The sequence below is a fragment of the Glycine max genome, chromosome 10 (assembly GCF_000004515.6).
Source record: "Glycine max cultivar Williams 82 chromosome 10, Glycine_max_v4.0, whole genome shotgun sequence".
NCBI classification, from domain to species: Eukaryota; Viridiplantae; Streptophyta; class Magnoliopsida; order Fabales; family Fabaceae; genus Glycine; species Glycine max.
The window spans coordinates 36,064,315-36,084,849 of record NC_038246.2 but is presented as its reverse complement, the minus strand read 5'-3'; the positions used below and the strand labels follow the sequence as shown (position 1 = coordinate 36,084,849).

Genomic DNA, 20,535 nt, shown 5'->3' with positions numbered 1-20,535 from the left:
AAAATAAATTAAGTATTTTGTTTACAACTTTTTTTTAATTCCCTTTCAAATAATAATTAATAATATTGAAAACATAAATATGGAAAATAAATAACTTACAAATAATAATTTATAACATTAAAAAGAAAAAAAAGTTACAAAAGATAAACAAATAGATGACTTTCAAGTCTCAAGAAATATACGACTTTAAGTTGTAAGACATCACGCAACTTCAAAGTCATAATTTTTTTTCTTTAAAAAAAATATCTAAAGTCATCACAATGGATATGATTTCATTAAAAAAAGAAAAAATAGAGTCCCAAAAATCTAAAGATTTTTGCAGTTAAAGTCGTAACCATCCATACGACTTATGCCCATTTGATAAATTAGAAAAAAAAATCCCCTAATGATCAAACCCCCACATAGAGCAAAGAGAACTTATCGTAAGATGTTCATGAGCTAAATTAAATGTTTTTAGGTCCTGAAATCTCATAAGATCTTCATCCTTATTTATTGTTTAGTGATCTTCCTCTTTGAATTAAAGAAGTCTCTCAATTTGTTCATCCAAAATTATATGTCATTCTATTTCTCTTTTCAAAATTTTAGTCATCAAATTAGTTTTTGAAATATTTATGAACGTTTCTGAAAATTTTGTCAATAAACTAGTCCTATTAAAGTTTACTTAATTGTTCATTTAATTAGTTTTTCAAATATTTAAAATGTCAGTAGGAATTTTAGTGATATATAGTAAAGATTTGCTTCTTCAGTGATATATAAAAGGAAGCTCAATGACTTGTCTTGTCTTGAACACCAATAATGTGTCGTAACTTTTAAGCAAGGTCTTTTCTCTACAAAGATATTTTGGCGTGGAATTTTAGTGCTAAATGCGTGTTTAAACTAATTAATTTTAGAGAAATCATAATTTTTATTATTTATTTCTGAAATAAACTTTTTTAAAACAACTTTGTTTAAATTTATACACGAGAGTTTATTTGGTACAAAATTTAATAAGGAAGTAAAATAGGATGGAGAAAGAGAAAAGCAAATCCTTTGTTTAAAAACGTTATTGCTTTGAAAGAAAGACAAGAGAACGGGTGTAGTTTTAGCTTTTTATTACAAAGTCCTTCCATTTTTTTCACTTTATTCATAGATGCTTCTATTTTTTTCTTTAATAAAACAAAACTTGTTTATTTGATAAGGTAAAAAGAATATAAATTTCTATTCTTTATTTGAAATAATTACCAAATAGCATAAGTCAGACTGTCAAACTCGTATACTCTTCTACTTTATTTTAGGACTTTTTTTTAATTTAACTTTCTAATTAAAGTGAACAATGATAATTAAAATATGTAATCATAGTTGATATTCCAACACAATGAAATGCATATATATACATTATATCAACTATTAAGTCCTGATAAAAAAAAACTATAATTTTTTACTTTATTTCTGAAATAAATTACCCACAATATATTTTTTAATAACTTTAATATGAAAGAATAATCCCTCAGTGATAGGGGACCAGGAGTGGCATTGTGATCTGTTTTCTTCTTGTCCTCTTTACTTAATGATTCAATACAATGAGTCCCCACGTACAGAGAGTCATGATGATCATCTTTTTGTGTCATTTTGTCTTTTGAAGCTTCAATATTCGTTTTTAACAATCATCCATGCGTTACAACTGTCGCAAGCTGGTGCCATAATTGTCAAATGACTGTGTATTTAACTTCTGCAGTTACTAATAGCATCTCAAATGGAATTTCTTCAAAATATTTCTTAAATGAAAAAAAATATTTTTTATAATTTCTTGAAGTAAATTTATGTGATCACTTAAAAATAAGATTTATATATTATGTAAGAAATTGTTTCTTAATAATAAAAAATAATATTTATCTGACATATAATAATACCATAATTAAATAAAAATATAAAATTATGAATTTCTTGAAGTTTCTTAAAATTTCTTATCAGTAAAATTATATAAGAATTTTTTATAATAACATGATTTTTTTATAATAACATGATACTGTGATAACTAAAAAAATAATTTAAGAAATTTAGTTAAAAAGTCTTCATTGGAAATGCTTCAAGTAAGTAGAACAGTTCTATTTAATTTATTGAGTTATCATCGTTTCAATATTTTATCATTGAATTGTTGAATGAACCATTTTTTTTTTAAAAAAATGCAATAATTGTTAAATGATTTAATTACATTTTGATTATTTTAATTTAAATTATATTTTAATTAAGAATTTAGAATTTTATGATGTAAAAATATGAAATATTTTTAAGAGTTTGGAAGTTAGAAATTTAGTGAAACTTTGATAAAAAAAAAAAAAAAAGTTTAAGATTTTGCAGGATGAGAAATTAGGATTTCAAAAGGGGAAATTTTGAATTGAGGGAAATTATAATGTTCTGATTGGTGAATTTTAAGTAAAAGAATATTTAAAATTATTTAATGAATTTAGCTCATGAAAAATTTGTATAATTAAAAATGAGAATTTAAAAGTTTTCCGATGCAGAAAAATTATGACTTTAAAGAAATAAAAAAAAAAAAGAGGAATTGATAATTTGACTATAAAAAAACTAAAAAATAGTTTGGGCATCAAAATTGGAAATAGTTCAAATTAAGGAATTAATATTGCAATTAAACCTTGTTAAAAGGATAATATTGACTCAATGGTGCAACTCAATTAAGAACATATGATTAGCTTGTGAGGGAGAATCTGTTTTTTTCCCTCCATTTCCTCCTTTTGATAAGTTTTTACAAAAATAAATGAAATGAAGATAATACAGACTTTATGAAGAGTGATGTTTATTTTTAAAAAAGGTTTAGTAAATGAAAGAAATTGAGAGAAAATGAACTCAAAAAGGAGGAGGCTAGAAATTTTAAATGAGACTAGTTTCCAAGTTGCAGAATAGGATCAAACTTTGTAGAATATCTTGAGATTTCCCTGATTAATCAAAGACTCTAATTACAATGATTATTAAAAATATTAATTAATTATTAAATAAAGAGAAAATTACAATTATTACTAATTTACTATCCAAGAGAAGAGAAAATGAGTTTTGCCTCTTATAATAATTCCATCATCGAACCCTAATCTTCGTAGCATGCGTCGTGGTTGGTGTGTGAGCATAACCCGGAAACCGTGAGGTCATCCTCGATTTTGGTTTGATTTTTGCGTTCGTGCGACACACCATCGTCATTCACAGTCATTGATTTTGATATGACACCTAACTCGTTCGAATGATTTTTTTTTTATAATAAACAGTTGGTTTTTCCGCCACGAGAATAAGTTTTTTCTGATTTAACGGTGTTTTCTCCTATTTTTGGGTCTCAGTTTGTACCTTCTTTCTGTTGAGGAGAACATGGATGACAGAGTTATGGGTTTGAAGAAATTTTTTCCTATGTAGATCTGCAAATGGTATTTGTTGTGAACGGTGGTTACTATTTTAATGTAATCGCAATACTATTGACATGATAATGAGTTGATTAACATGGAATATAAAATAGTAAAATTTAGTTTAATTAATCTGTAATTTGAGCAATTTTATGTGTTTAACTTTTGCATATATAAATATTAATAGAGAAGGGACAAAGAAAAACAATTTATTTAAAATAATTAGATTTGTTGGACAATGAAGAAAGTGGTAAGGAAAATGTTGACGAGTGATGGTAATGAGGGGATGATGTTGAGCACGAAACCATTTGGACATCAATTCGGGATGGGCTCCAAAGAGAGAATGAAAAACTGATAACACTGTACTTTAGTAATAGTATATGGGGTTTATCATTTTTTTTTATAAAAAAAAGCTATAATTCGATGCTTATAACCAATTTTATAGAAATATCCAACGGTATATAAAATTCTCGCATGGTGTGTTACATGTTAAGCTTACGGACGCTAACCATCGTCTTTAAAGTTTTACAAGATAATGAAGGAAAAAAATGTTGTTTTCTTAAAAATCTGTCCACGTTGTTTATAATGTTCTTGTCTATACTTATTATAAACCTGTCGACAATTCGACATTATTATCACATGTCAACCACATGAGACTGTTATCCGTCCAATTCATGGCAAAACGCTGTTAGTTTTTCTTTTTTCTTTCTTTTTGTTTTGAATAATTATTTAGATATATAGTTTTTCTGTCTTCTACCTGACTGTATTTTAGTTATTATCAACTAGGGGAAACAGGCACTATATGATTGTCTAAACACATTTTATTTCATTAGAAAAATATTAAATTTAATTTTAAAAGTTTAAGATAGTTAATTTGATGACAGTGTTTATAACAGAAAGTAGTGTGTTGTTTTAGGATAATGATAGTATTGATTTCAAAAATTAATTTATAATGTTGAAAGAGTGAGTGTGTGTTTAACTCGATCAATTAAGTCATTAAGTCATGATGCAGCATTATTTTACCTCAAGCAGAATTGTTTCTCATGAAAACTACATGCGATTTAGATCTAAAATAATAATATAAGAGACTCTCATATCATCTTTTAATATTATGGAAAAGCTTAACATGATATCAAAATGGATAAAGAAAAAACTAATAAATTCTACATTATCAATTAATTAAATATTATTTAAGATATCACTTTTAAAATAATTATTATAAAATTTAATAATTTTCAATTATATAACTACTCATTATTGAATAACTATGTTATATATATATATATATTCAATATATTTAATTAAATTTAAATTAAAATAAAAAATAGATTTTGAACACTAAAATGATTAATAGTGTATTTGGTTTTTTTTTTCTTTTTTGGACGCTTGGATCTTCGCTATTTCATAGTGCACGTATGCCAATATTTTAGTCATTCAATTAATATTTTCAAGAACCAATTTAGGTTAATAACTTTTTTCATGAAAAAAAAAATTAGTGTACATTTACTTCTTTAGGAAATAATTTCGTATTAAAAATAGGAAAAAAAAAACCGAAGGACTAAAGTATCCTACCCTTATAATCTTAAGGAACTATTTAACTGCTTTAAACTTTTTTTTCTTTAGTAAAAAAATTAGATCAAGTGATTTTTATTTTCAATAACCAAATTGAATATTTTCTCTTGAAAAAATTAAAGACACGATAAATACTTGAGTTATTGGATCATATGTGAAGTTTTGCAAATATAATCTTGATGCAAATATAATTTATGTGAACTTATGAATACCAAAAAAAAAAGAAAAAGAAAAAAAAATTAATATCTAAGTATTTGAGGGGAGATAGAGACAGGACTCTTGGAGCATGGGAGGACTGCAACTTGCAACTTTTTATAAAGCATAAAGTCAATGAACAACTAAAAAAAAAAGGAGCCTCATAACAGTATAGAAAATTGGGAAACGAGAAATAACTGATATGCCTAAAGGGTATGACCCAAAATTTTCATATAATAAACATTCATTCTGTTGGGTAATTTACAGTTACACCCTCGTCAAAAAAAATCTAATTTCCATGTTCTAATCATATTGCTCTTCCCAACAACAAAATCTTACTATCTAGCTACAACAAATCATTACAGTGAACCATCCTGTAGTATTGTTTGTGTCAAGCAAAACTCTATTTACCACCCTTCATCCATCTACTAGACATGCAAAAACAATGCATCACAAAGAATAATTTTGCCTTCTCAGAAATCATTTTCTGCTGTCAATAATCTGTGCAAGATAATAATAATGCAAAATGAGTGAATGAGAGTCAAAATGCAAAATTATTAGTAAGAGCATAAAGTATATATGTAAATAACAAAGTGAGTAACAGATAAATAAATAATCAATCCATCAGAACATCACTTCTTATTGCCGAACATAACTCATACCATCATGTTTCTTCTTCAAACTCCTTGCAAATAGCAACAATATAACCAGAAAAGCCACCGCAGCTGCACCTCCTAATATTATAGCAGCTGTTTTCCCTGGATTTTGCCCTGTCATTGCACCAATGGGGAACATATCACAATAGAAGATTAAAATATGATCATGCTTAGCATACTAGCACCTTTTCTTTGAACATTGGAACAATGAATTTAATATGTTTAGGTGAGTGTTTGTAAAACCGATTTTAAATGAAATTAATTTTACAAAATTGATTCTGATTAGAATTGATTTGGAAGTAAAGTGATTTATATTTGAGAGTTTTTATCCTAAAAGCAAGTTAGAAGTAAACAAATCACGTCTATTTCAATCTGATTTGAAAACATGAACATAATATTACAAAATAGACTAAAGTTTTTTAAATAGACAATGACAATGACAGATTCTTCAAAATTTAGCATGATGTTAAAAACTGATACTTCTCTTTTTCCTCTCAATTTTTGTTACATTCATACCAGTTTGATTCAGCGTGTAGGTGGGTAGGTAGGTTAGGTATCAGATATTATTAGTGATGTTATTACCTGAAGAAGATGAAGAGTATGAAGCTGATGATGAAGATGATGATCTAGAAGGAACCCCATTTGGGTAATAGCTATAACTAATGAAGCACTTGTGCAAAAACACTTGTCCTGAAATAGAGCTACCACATTCAACCTGAGCTCTCTGCACAGCATTCTTCACACACTCTCCACAATCCGAGTCACCAACATCTCCCTCACACTGCCCCATCACATACAAAGACTGGTAGCTGGTAGTGTAGAAGCCATGGCCACTAACCACCCCATTTTCCATCACTGAGAATGCAGTGTCCCTCCTTTCTTCGAACCCTCTCCCAGCAGCATTTGTGGCCCCACAAGTCTTGTACAGCATTTGCATACCTGCACTGACTTAAGGGTGAGTGAGGCCTAAAACAAATTTTAAGATATTTTTATATTGGGCTTTTTGTAGCCTTTTTTACTTTATGAAAACTAATAGTAAAAAAATATTGTTGATGAACCTAAGACTTGAGCTTTAATTGCTTTACCATTAGGTTGAACTTGCGTACCTGAGATTTGGGAGAACCCTGCAACCTCATAGAGAACATAGCATCCAAGAAGTTGGACTCTGGCAGCTGTGGTTTTGCCACAAAGTTTGTCACACAGAACTGGGAGCCTGCTGACACAGTTGTAGCAGTCAGAATTGGTGAGATCCCCTCTGCATTGGAAGAGGCCAGTTATGGTGTTCTGGCCTGAGCCAGAAGTGGTTTTGTAGAACTTGGCTTTGGTGGATTGTGAAACCAATGAGCCAAAGAGTGCTGAAAGTGCCTGGGAGTACACCCCATTTGGATCTGTGAAAGGCTCCTTTGAGCAGCCCTTGTAGACCAAAGTGGAGTAATCAGAAGAAGCAGATTCTGCAACATGGGGTGGCTCAAGAAGAATAGTTATGAACAAAACCGGCAAAAAAGGAAACAGCATTGGTTTCCTAGTAAAACCCATTTTAACTTTGTGTGTGTGTGTCTGTGGGAGGGGGGGTGTTGACGAATCAAATCATGGCAATTTGAGGAAAACTTTCAATGCTCAAAGGCTATTATAATAAGGGGGATCAAGAAATTATTGTAGATTCTTTGGTCTTTTTCTGCTGCTTTTTGCTTCATCAAGAGCTAAAAGGATTTAGCTTTTTTTTTTTTTTTTTGTGGTCGACTCAAAGTTTTCTGGTTTTGTGGCTCGAGAGAGAGAGTTGGGATTCACTTTCCCTTGGATATCCTAAAACCTCAGTAGATGTGCAGATGGGTGAGTTGCATCTACCATCTTTCTCTGTCTCCAATCAGTACAAAACTTTTTTACTAAAATATACCAAATAAAAAAAATACCCAACTAACCCATTCTCCAAATTATTTACCTAATTAAGCCTCCTTTAGTAGAGAGAAGTAAAGACGAAACACAATGAAAAATAACTGAAATGACCCTATCTCGTGTCGTAATGTAACTGAATTCTACTTGGTTAATATTCTTTTTATGTCTCGTGTACTCAATTGTAATGATTCAATAAATGAAGTAATTGTTTCAATCAAATAAAGATTATCATAACATGATAAAGAACTAGATCAACCAATTTTGAATCCTGAAACAAATTAAAATTTTCACTCCTAAATGAACAAGAAAAAAAGTGTAGTATTGTTTTCAGAAAGAAAAAAATGTTGGGTATTTATTTATTTAATATTTTATATGGTATATTTAAGTAACAAAGTCTCGGTACAATGTATAAAGCTAAAAGAATAAAGTGTAGTATAGTTTTCAGAAAGAAAAAAATGTTAAAAAAGTGTAGTGTAGACGTGTAGTATAGTTTTGAAAATGGCGTACTAGTTTTATTATTATTATTATTATTATTATTATTATTATTTATTTGAACAGAATGGAAATCAAAGTGCTTGAATTAAATAAATGATAAATAGTTATTTTTAAAGCACCGATAAATTCGTTCCCAAAAGATAAAAATTCAAATTTTAGTCTCAAAAGTGTAAAAAGTATGACAAATTTATCTATCAATTAACTTCTGTCTATTATCGTTAATGAAAGAACATACATGATATATTCAGGGATAATTTTATCAAAGTTTTATACATTATGGAACGAAAAATGACTATTTACCCTTAAATAAATAAAACACCAAAAATAATTGATTGTGCACAAAACGTTTGCATTATATAAATAGGGATGCAAAAAATAACAAAAATGTGTTTCCATTAGGTATTTTTTTCACGAAAAATTAATTGTCGGATTAAGTTACTTTTTTTACTAGAATTAATTTTGATACAAATTATATTAATGATGACACACATTATCTTTTTTAACAATAATCAAATTACTTGTTACATAAGTTATCTTTTAATTTTAATTTAAATTAACAATGACGTAAATTACTCTTTTTGATTGTAATCAAAATAATATCATGAATTGATTTGATTACCGTTAATAAAGATAATTTTTATAATAATTAATTTAATTACCTTTATAAATGGTAATTTGTATCCAATTAATTTAATTTCAACTAAAAAAGATATTGAGTACTATTAAAAATGGTAAATTACGTCACAATTAATTTAATTACTTTAAAAAAGGTAACTAGCATTAATAGTTAATAAAAAAATTATAAAAACAAAAAAAAATACACAACAAAAATATAATAAGGGTTGTATGTCTCAACAAAGATCACAAATCATATTTTTGTTGTGTATTTATTTTTGTTCTAAAAATACACAATAGAAATGTTATTGTGTATCTCAACAAAGATCATAACAAAATAATGTTTCCTTAGTATATTTAATAAAGGTGAGAAGAAGGAGAGCATGAGTAAAAGAGGAACGGAGAAGGGGTGTGGAGTGTTTAAACAAAGAGGTAAAATTATCTTTTTCAGGGATTTTAAGTTTTATAGGGTCCAAGAGCAATTATGATAAGGGTTAATACTAACACCTTTTATTTAAACCCTTTGGATGAATCCAATTCAATGTACATTTGGATTTAAGTAGGACTATCTTACATTTTTTTTGCAAATGCTACATCCACTCTCCTTTTTTCTAAGTACACTCTTCTCTTTTTTATTTACAAATTTTACTATCATAAATACTCTTTATTCCAAAAAAACCCCTTGTATCATTATTTCAAAAAGTAATTTCCAGAATAATTTTTTACTTTTATTGGTTCCAAAAAGTAAATTTTGCAATGCAAAATCTAAAACAAAATTCTGAAAACTAGTTTCTGGAATATACTAATATAATTCTGGAAACTAATTTTCGAAATACTATTTTAGATTTTGAACTTTAGGAAGTACTTCCTGGAACACAAGATGTAAAATAGTATTTCGAAAACTACTTTTTAGAATTTAAAAATAAATGCATTTCAAAAAGCACTCTATCGAGTTTAATTTTTAATTTTCTTTTATTCACAATTTTATTTCTTTTAATTATGCATAAGTCACAAAAAATGACCACAAACATACTGTGTTTGAGAACTTGATGATGAAAAAACACTAATTTTAGACAAAGAGACAAAACAAGCAAGAAAGACCGAAGTAAAATGTTGAATCATAGGTCATAAAGGGAGTGAGAAGGATGAATGATTCATGAAAGAGAGGGAGATGTTTCATTGCCTTAGAAGGAAAGTATTATAATGGGAGAGGGAGTGTCCAAGTGAGGGAAATAATAAGATTTGAACAAATAAGATCATTTAAGTCATAACTAAGTTAAAATATTTTGTTAGCATGCTGATAATTAGAAGAATTTTAAATTAAGAAAAACAAACTCCACAATTTCATAATAAGATAAAATAAATTATAATTATTTTAATAAATAATTAATTAATTAGGTTGGGTGTTACATCCGACATTATGAATTTTGAAGCATATTACTGCATATATGAGAGTTGGGAAACTAAACTCCAATTGTCTACAAGTTAGTGGTGGTGAGCCACTAATCATGTCCATAAATTCAATACATTTCAAACTTAAATTACATTAATTTTTTAGCAAATCACAATAACACTCCCTAAGGTTTACCTAAATTACACATGCACCTCTTTTTTCTAAGCATTCTTTTGACAACTCCTCATCTAAATGAGTTAACTTATGTCAAAAAAATTTAAAGTAAATTACATATATATCCTCGCTTTTTCTTAAAAATATAATGATAAAAGATTATTTTTTAAAAAGATAGAGGTTAATAATTCCACCACCACTAAAGCAAAAACACCGACATTGCATTGACAAACTCAATAACTCAACTGCTCCAAAAGATCAAGAAGCAAGTAGCAATCGTTTCGATTTCAAAATCACATAAGCAGGTAAAAAAACAACAAAACCCACCACCACCAAGGACAAGAAACAAGCCAAAACAACAAATGTAAATCAAGCTCACAATGCAACAACAAATGTAGATCAAACTCACGATGCAACAACAAAAAAGAAACAAAAAACTCCCCATGTGCCACTCTTCCTCGATCGCGACCCCTACCCCCATCGATGTCACATTCACAACTTTCTCAAGGTTGTGGCTCTTGCGAAGCACTATTTCTCCACCAATCCATTTCCAACCAATACCCTAAACGCAACCACTATAGATTCTTCCTAGTTATGAGTTATGTTAGATAAATAATTAGGAAGAAACAAGTATAGTATTCAAATAAGTTCAAATAGAATCATAAACATACAAAGTTTATAATCATCAATTAATACTAAGCATAAAATATAATAGTTGAAAAGTTTAGAAAAGTTTCACGCAAGCACTTTTCTTAGAGTAAAAATGCCTCCACTATACTGATAAAATAAATTAATATGCATGCACTCCTCCCACAAGATATAACAACCCGTTAATCCAATCGAGTGCAGGGAAAGGATCTCGAACCAAAGAACATCATGCTCCAAAACATATGTTGTAGTAATATAATATAATTTTATGAAGGAGAAATAGGCCAATGGTATTTTGTTATAGGTGTGTGCCTCTGGCTATACCTATTTTTCCACAAGAGGAAGCTTTTTATAAGCAACCAAATATGCAACCCAAGTATCACAACGTGCAGTAACAAACTACAATAAACATAACAAAAAAATTTAACGTGCAAAATCCTTTCAAGGATATAAAGACTAAAGACTTAATCAAGCACATTTTTAAAAAATAGGAATAAAGAGATAGGAGATAGTTTCCTATCTTTAGAAAAAAAAAACTAAGTAAGAAAGAAGAAAATATATTTACTTTAAATTATAAGAAAATATTTTCCAACAATCTCCCACTAATTTAAAATATAAAGTAAAGACATAATATGATAAAAATATTTTTAATGGAGCATAATACATTGTGTTTATAGTACAAGGAACCTTCCAGGTTTGAGCCTTATACCTAGTGCATACGAACTTTCACCTAAGTAAAATGCAATGACTTGATTGTCTTGAACTACACCTCTTTTACTCAGGCTTTAGAACACAACACAATACAATGTAGGTGTTCATTTGAGTTCTAATTAGTGGTTTTGCGTTACACGATCTTGCACATGTATCTTGTTTCATGTGTCACTTAGAGATTTAGTCCATATCTCACAATGACACTCCTACCATCACAATCACTAGGTGAACCCTCAAATAGTGATCTATGACTACCACCCCCATAATCAATTGTTGTTAGGTTCATTCAGAGGTATTGAAAATGATCTATGATCTTTTTAGTAGATTAAATGTATACCTCACGGAGATTAAATGTACACCTTGCCATAGAAATGAAAATCCAAACAACTCACAAAAATAATAATTTTGGTGTACTTTAGTCAACAAAAATTTATTGTTACCCGTTGAACTTCATTCATTGGATTGTTAATCACACGGATGGATATCCATTATTTTGACTAATTGATGAACTTTAGTCTTATTCTCCTTGGCAACTTAAATATGTATTGAAATGTCAATTCTTTCGTAAGTAGTGGATCTGCAAGATTTTAACAAATTTGCCACATATTGAACATCTATAATGAGTTAGCCTCAGTGCAATTGAAACCATGAATGTGGTTTTTCCCATGCAATAGATATGGCAATATGAGAACATGCTTGGAACCAAATAAATATACCAAGAGTATGTAAGAACCAGATAGAGTCCTCAATCAATAATATAGAAATCTCAATATTTCTCTTTGATGGAGTCAATCTTGTGATCAATTTGTTCTTATAAACAAAACATGCACCCATGTTCCAAGTTCTTTCTAGAATGATGAAGATGCCCAATAGCTATAACAACAACAACTCGTAGAAATTCCACAAAGCCCTTGTAGTATAAAATAACTCATTAATTTTTAGGAGCAAATAGAATATGTAGAATAAAAGCATGAGAGTAGGAGCATCAAATTAAATCTCCAATATTTCAGAAGTGTAACTTGACACATTACTACATAAAATAGCAATACATTATGAAGTTAGGGATCTATAATTGTATAACTAATCAATATAGATATAGAGAACACAATTTTCAAATATGAGAAGGACTACTACTAATAAATTATGTAACACACAAGATAATCACACATGATACTATGATGTATAAAAAATAATAACAAGTTGAGACTAAATTACTACATCATTTCACACAAGTAACAATCACTAACAAAATTATGCATGCTTGAGACATGTTGAAAAAGGATGACAACTCATAAAATAATAAGAAAGTTCATGAGGAGAAGTTCATGAGGATCAAGTTATAACCAAAATCAAAGAAAAAGTATATGATATTTTTAACTCAATAATATAAAGCCATAATTTGTTGACATGATTAACCAAATTAAATTAATCACATCATACAAAACCTATAGCAATAAAATACCAAAACCTAAAGTTGATGCACAAGGAATACTAAATCATAGCACTAATTAAATTGGAGAACATTTTTCAACCAATTAAAATCTATCAAACTTCAAATCAACTTAAAACAATATCACATAATCAAAAGCATACATATGATTGTGAAACACAAGACACGAAAGATTCATTATGATAAATAATGATGTTAAGGCATGAAAGATTTAATTCTAAGCCCTTGTACACAAACTACCAACATAAATACATATATGCTACCTCACAGATAAAAGCCTTTGATCAAAATCAAGCAATTGTAGCCACACAATTTTTTTTATTAAATTATACTATTTTGAAGTATTCAAAAAAATATTTATGGAATATTGCAACACCATATCGATGATAGAAACTGAGTGAAAAAGAAGAATTTTGATACTGCATATATACTAAAAAAAAACGTTGGCAGTAATGTATCAATATTGTAACATCACTTTAGTCAAGCATACAAAATATGCCAATATCTAACAAATAATTACAACTCAATATGGCAGGCACAAACAAAGAAATTATAAGTCTCAAGTAAACTTATATATCAACCACAACATTTTTTTAAGGTCAAGACGGCTTATACGTGAGTTTCGTTGCTTGGAAACTCAAATTCAAAAGATAAAGTTTTTCTTTCTTGTTAAGTAAATAATTAGGAAGCCAGAAATGACAAAGTTTATAATAATATTAATACAAAATATAAAATATAATAAAAGAAAAGTTTAAAAAAACTTAAGTTAAAACGCACAAGCATTATTCTTAAAGTGAAAATGTTCTTACTGTAGAATAAATTTATATATATATATACATATATGTTTCTTTTTATGACAACCCATTAATCTAATCGAATGTAAAGAAAGGATCCCCAAAAGAGAAATAGGCTCATGCTATTCTGCTATAGGTGTGTGCTTCTGGTTCTCCCTGCTTTTTCTGTAAGAGGAAGCTATTTATAAGGGAGGGAGGAGCCATCAAATGTGTAGCCCAAGTATCACAACATGGAGGAACAAACAACTACAAATTTTAACGTGCAAAAACTTTTCAATGGGTATAAAGACTAAAAACTTAGTCAAGCACAATTATGAAAGATAAGAATAAAGAGATAGGAGATAGTTTCTTATCTTTAGAGAAAACTGAGAAAAAATAAATAAATTTACTTTAAATTTTAAATTATAAGGAAATATTTTACAATAAGTCGTGTGTGTAGTTGTGTATATTGAGTGTGTATTTGGCTTCACTTTAGGATTTGTGTTCTCAATCTTGAGAATTTATATATTCTTTTGTTTTCCTTCTTCATTTTTGGTGTTGATTCTTGTTGTCTAAGATTGCGTAATATATTTTTGTTTTCCTTCTTGATTATTGTATAAATCTATTGATTTTTTAGTTCTTATTCCCGAAGATTTGTGTATTTTTTCCTAAGATTTCGTTCTATCTTTAGCAATGGAGATTTCAATTACAATTTCAAGAATGAAACATAGTAAGCAAAGAATAAGAAAATAAATGCATTTTTGAGTTTTTTTTTTCCCAAAAGACCACATGCTAATTATGAGCTTTATATTTTAAACGGAATTAACATCGATTCGGCTAAGAGTGATGTGGCTGTAACGAGAAAGGAAAAATTATGGGATTTTCTATAGGCTGAAAAAAAGGAAAAAACATATGTGTAATTTTGATAAACATGAGGGATGTCATTGTAATTTGATTTTATTTTTATCATAAAACTTATTATTAATATTAATTAATAATTATACATATAGATCAAATATAAACATTATACCTTATATTTATATAATATATAAATAATACGAGAGAAAAAAATGTGATTAAAAGAAGAAAATTTATTAAAAATTAATTATTAAAAAATTGATAAATATTTCGTATCATATGGATAAAAAATATACTATTCAAATATATAATATTACATATATTATTATATAATAGGCTAAGTTGTCACGTTTAATAATTATTACAAATATTAAAGCGAAATCATCATTCAACAACCAAATAATTATTAAAAAATCATTATAATGTTAAAATAAAGAAGATAAATATTAATAATTTTACCTTATTATATATTGTTAATATTAATATTAACATATAAAAGTAATTAAATTATATATTGATGGGTTACTAATTTAACATAAAAATAAAACTATCCAGATATTTCACATAAAATTATAACAATATAGAGTAAGTTAATTTTTTTAAAAATATTTTTACCCCGTACGACCAACTATAGTTTTTTTTCTTCTTAAAACCAATGAAAGGGTTAATTAATATTTAATAATTCGTAATCAATATTCAGTTTAATTTATATTTTTCTATCGTCTCTCTAAATTAGGGTTTGCAGTGTGTATATTCTGTTTAATTTCTATTTTTGTATCGTCTTTGCAGTGTGTCGGCCTCTACCTATATATTCCACTCACTACCCAGAAACTAGGGTTTAGCGCCACACTCCAATCGTAGCCGTCGCACTCTGTGTTTTCTGCGCCGTCTCCGATCTCCGACAATGGCGACCCAAATGAGCAAGAAGAGAAAGGTGACTCACTCATTCATACCACAATCAGCCTTCACCAATTGAAATTAAACCTCATCAATTAATAACTATGATTTCAATTTTTTATCGTGTGTTTCTGTGTGCGCAGTTCGTAGCTGATGGAGTGTTCTTCGCTGAACTGAACGAGGTTCTGACAAGAGAGTTGGCCGAGGACGGTTACTCCGGCGTGGAAGTTAGGGTTACGCCGATGCGCACCGAAATCATAATTAGAGCCACCAGAACCCAAGCTGTTCTCGGTTCGTGTGCCCGCGTTCTGTTCTGGAATCTTCTATTTTTCTTTTTTTACCCCTTTGGAATTGAATATTGGAAGTTTTTGGTTTTTTTTTGGTTATTTTGTATTAATAGGTGAGAAGGGAAGGAGAATAAGGGAACTTACCTCTGTGGTTCAGAAGAGGTTCAAGTTTCCCGAGAACAGTGTTGAACTTTATGCTGAAAAGGTCAACAATAGGGGTCTTTGCGCTATTGCTCAGGCTGAGTCTCTTCGCTACAAGCTCCTTGGTGGACTCGCTGTGCGCAGGTGTATATTCATTTTTTAGTTGATAAAAATATGTAATTTTTTTTTAAATTGTTTCATTGCGATTCATGTCGTTGTGAAAAACTGTAGAAAATTGCTGTCGCGGTGACTCAAAATCTTCCCAGAAAAACTTTATACTGCATCCATAGTTGTATTCCTGGAGACCGTGTTTTAAAACCTTGATTGCTAGTTGATAAAACACAATTTCTATTGGTGACATTGTTTTTATTTGATTTGACAATTTATTACTGTGCGAAATTAATCTTGTGTTGTTTTTCTTCTTGTATCTATGTTTGATTTTTATTAATAAAGATGCGTTGACATATGTTTGTTTTGATAAACAAAACTTTAGTTTTTAGACCTAATTGTTCCCATTTAAAACATATTTTTAACTAGTAATTGAACAAATACTATTGTTCTTTTTTCCCCCTTTGCACGAATGTTATTTTTCTGTGGGTTTGTGTTTACTTTGTGTAAACTTTCTGTTTCAGGGCCTGCTATGGTGTTTTGAGGTTTGTTATGGAGAGTGGTGCTAAGGGATGCGAGGTTTGTTCTGCAGAAGGGACTTGGGTTTGAAGTTTGTGATATTGGGGTGTTGCTTTGTGTGATGGTTTTGGTTGTTTGGTTTGAGCAGGTCATTGTGAGTGGAAAATTGAGAGCCCAGAGAGCCAAATCTATGAAGTTTAAGGATGGGTACATGATTTCTTCTGGGCAACCTGTCAAAGATTACATTGACTCTGCAGTGAGACATGTGCTCCTGAGACAGGTTTTTTTATCTTCTATTCTTTGTAGATTCTTGATACTATTTATCTCTTTTGGGTTGTTGATTTTACTATGAAAAGATGATGCTAATTGGTATTTTGTTGCTGCCTCATAGGGTGTTCTTGGCATTAAGGTGAAGATCATGCTTGATTGGGATCCTAAGGGGAAACAGGGTCCTAAAACTCCCCTCCCTGATCTTGTCACAATCCATTCTCCAAAGGAGGAGGAGGAATACATCCGACCTGCCCCAGTTTTGGCTGCTAATAATGATATTGAGGTCCCTGTCCCTGTCGCATGAAATGTTATACACTGGAGCAGTAATTCATAGTAGCTGAGTGCCTAGTTTTTCTTGTGCAATGTTTTTTGACAAGTTCAAAATTTTGTAGTTTCTTAAATTTTGAAGAAATTTTCATACTCGGTTACAAGTATTTTAAGTAATTTGTTTTATCTTTTTCATACCCTTTGTCTTATGTAGTTTGAAGTCTTTTGTTTGTGATTCATGTCATTGATACAGTTCTGTGCTATTTTCCTTGTTCTAAGGTAATGTTTGTTAAACAATTTTTGAAGAGCTGGGGAATTTAAAAAATTACAATTCAACTATTTGTTGTTAAAAGGTTAATATAAATGCCTCTATAATAAGATGATTTTTTGTTATTAATTTTGTACTTGCATTCTCTGTAATTTTATCTTTTTTGCTTTATAGTAACACTTGTTGAAGGAATAGGAAGAGTGATGCCTTCCATAACCAAGAACAAAATCATTTTTTTTCCAACAACCCTTTTGGATTGTATTCATATCTACCATTTGGTTTATTATGAATTGGCCTGCCTCTGAATCTTTGCTTCCTAATGATGAGCATAATACAAGGAATGAGATAGATTTGGCTGGTCTTGATTTACCACTGTGACTATGGAATGGTCAGCAAGATACTGGAGCCTGTTTATATGCGTGAAGTCCTTATTTGTGTGGTTACCTTCAGAACATTCTTAAAAAGATGGGAATGAAGCATCAATATTCAGTTGTCTCTTTGTATTTATCAACTATGGCACCGTGATTAGGATAGCTCAAGTCTTTGTATGTCTAGTGTTAATATGTTCCAAAGTGTCACTAGAAAACAATGCACCATGCCCTACATTTTATGTAATCCAATGTGGTGGCAGCACGATGGTCTTGAAAAGGTCTGTTGAAAACAATGCACCGTCGCTGTGTGAAACCACTCCGTGAGTATGTTTGTCGTTGACTGTCCCACCGCCGTCTCCTTCATAAGTTCTTGGGGTCCCTCGTCCTATGTTAGTTGATTATGTTGTTGATGATTGTGAAATCTGCATAATGCATACAAATTGGTAATGCCTATGACTTATTAATCTTTATAACCCTATGATTTATAAGAATTGTTAATTCGTATAATTTTTTAATTTAATATTTAAAGTAATAAATATTTTTAAAAAAAACTATAAATAAGTTAACATTTAAAAAAATATATTTATTTTTTAGTAAATATATTTTTTTTATTTAAATAATTACATTTATTTTATGAAGTTGGTTTTTAATAAAGAAGTTTGTTTATTTAGAAAACAATGTATATATATATATATATATATATATATATATATATATATATATATATATATATATATATATATATTGTGATTTAATATTATTTTAAAAATATAAGTAATTTATTTATATTTGGTAATTTGAAAAGTTTTTTATAAATTTGTTAGATATCATTGAATTTCAAATTTTTATTATTATATATTTGACAATTTATTGTAAGAAGAAAATGTAAATTTGTAAATTTAATTTTTTTTATTGATATAGCCATATATATATATATTAGATTGATAGTATTAAATATTGATATAAATAGTGTATGGAAGTTTAAAATTAAAATATTTTGATTAGTTTAAAAAAGTTATTGTGATAGTAATTTGTTGAAAAATGAAATAATGATTTGTTAGAAATAAAAACTAAAATTGTAGTTACATTTTGGTCATTAATTTAACTTTATTAGAATTAGTTATGTGAGTTATATGTATTTGAAAAAATAATTTTTATATGCATTTATGAATATATAAAAGTACTAAAAAAGTTATTTAAAAATAATATATTATTTATTTATGAAATAATAAATACTAATTGATTGAAGTATTTGTTTGAATACTTAAATTGTTATGACTGATTTAATGTGTAGATTATGGTTAGAATCAGACGTTTTGGTTGGACTTTAGACAGCATTATAGGAAGAGCCTTAGGGAGAGAAGTGAGTGGTGATGCTGATGAAGCCCTCCAATGGTGAAGACCTATAACATCTGCACGTAGGCAACAGGAAGCTACACATGTTGCTAAGGATGTTCAGTACATGGATCATGCAGCTAACGAGGTCCATGAATAGCCTGAAGAAATAGCTGTTGATGATGTGGTTCCTGATGTCGAGGGTTTTCTAGGCGGATCCTATGACACATTAGTTCTGATTGACTATGTTCATCATGTTGCAGTGACTATTTGGAATGGACAAATATTTATATTTTTAAATAAATAATATTTTCACAAGTATTTGTTATTATTGTTGAAATGATTTAAATTTTTATTTTCAGGAACGTCCTGAGTTGAAGTTATCCTCCCATGGAAGGAAGGTTGAGAAATTTGACAGGCCTACTCCAAAGATTAAATGCTAAGTCGTTGCCACATGATTAAGTCCTCTAATTGCATGTTTCTTGAACACTGGCGATCAGGGACTTATATCAACTTTTGCGGAGAGGTGGCATAAGAAAACTAGTATTTTCCATCTTACTGTACAAGAGGTGACTATCACCTTCAATGATGTGGCATCATTGCTTCATCTGCCCATGACAAGCGCCTTCTATAGCTTTGAGGCTCTACATATGGACAAAGTTGTGTTGCTGTTAGTTGAATTGCTTGAAGTTAGTGTAGATGAAGTAAGAGTTTAGATAGTATAATGCCATGAGGCATATGTTCGGCTATTGTGGCTGGAGACATTTATCGTAGCAAATGTGATGTCGCATAGTGGATTGGAGCAACTCGAGTGTATCTGTTGCATCTGGTAGGTTGCACTCTCTTTCCTAACAAGAGTGTCACACACGTGCATGTGGTATTCTTGGACGCCTTTCTTGACCTCACCTAGAGTGGAAGCTACGCATGGGGAGTTGCCTCCCTAGTCCATATGTATAACAATTTGAATGATGCATCTAAGAGTAGCGCTAGACAACTTGCAGGATATATCACACTTTTACAAGTAATTGTGTTGATTTTTTTTTTGTTTTCAAAATATGTGTAGTGTTGGATTTATGAACATTTTCCTTCTGTTACTGAGTCTATTGCTGCTAAAGATTATGATGAGAGGAAACCACGTGCTTGTTGCTGGAATTCTGGGAAGGCATTATCAGTGTCGACATATCGAAAGCGTATAGATAGATTGACGTCTGATGTTGTGTGTTGAATTCCTTATGGTGACCACCGTGCATATAGAG

The 20,535-nt window shown here is 29.4% G+C and overlaps 2 protein-coding genes across 3 annotated transcripts; one reads left to right on the top strand and one right to left on the bottom strand.

Moving 5' to 3' along the window:
• Nucleotides 1–5,234: 5,234 nt before the first annotated feature.
• LOC100801285 (plasmodesmata-located protein 2) lies at nucleotides 5,235–7,729 on the bottom strand. 2 transcript variants are annotated; one of them, XM_006589008.4, is made up of 4 exons: nucleotides 6,913–7,729; nucleotides 6,389–6,745; nucleotides 5,813–5,920; nucleotides 5,235–5,651 (listed from the first exon to the last, which is right to left on the bottom strand). In XM_006589008.4, exons 1-4 carry the CDS (start codon nucleotides 7,340–7,342, stop codon nucleotides 5,644–5,646), a joined length of 903 nt encoding a protein of 300 aa, XP_006589071.1. In that variant the 5' UTR covers nucleotides 7,343–7,729; the 3' UTR covers nucleotides 5,235–5,643. The 2 variants fall into 2 exon arrangements, with proteins under 2 accessions (XP_006589071.1, XP_003535990.1); XM_003535942.5 differs by lacking the exon at nucleotides 5,235–5,651 and having other exon boundaries at nucleotides 5,658–5,920; nucleotides 6,913–7,709.
• A 7,826-nt stretch (nucleotides 7,730–15,555) lies between these two features.
• LOC100800747 (40S ribosomal protein S3-3) lies at nucleotides 15,556–17,500 on the top strand. The gene is made up of 6 exons (XM_003535941.5): nucleotides 15,556–15,750; nucleotides 15,857–16,004; nucleotides 16,114–16,285; nucleotides 16,774–16,828; nucleotides 16,917–17,048; nucleotides 17,160–17,500. The coding sequence occupies exons 1-6, from the start codon at nucleotides 15,721–15,723 to the stop codon at nucleotides 17,340–17,342; spliced, it is 720 nt and encodes a 239-aa protein (XP_003535989.1). The 5' UTR covers nucleotides 15,556–15,720; the 3' UTR covers nucleotides 17,343–17,500.
• The last annotated feature ends 3,035 nt before the right edge of the window (nucleotides 17,501–20,535 follow it).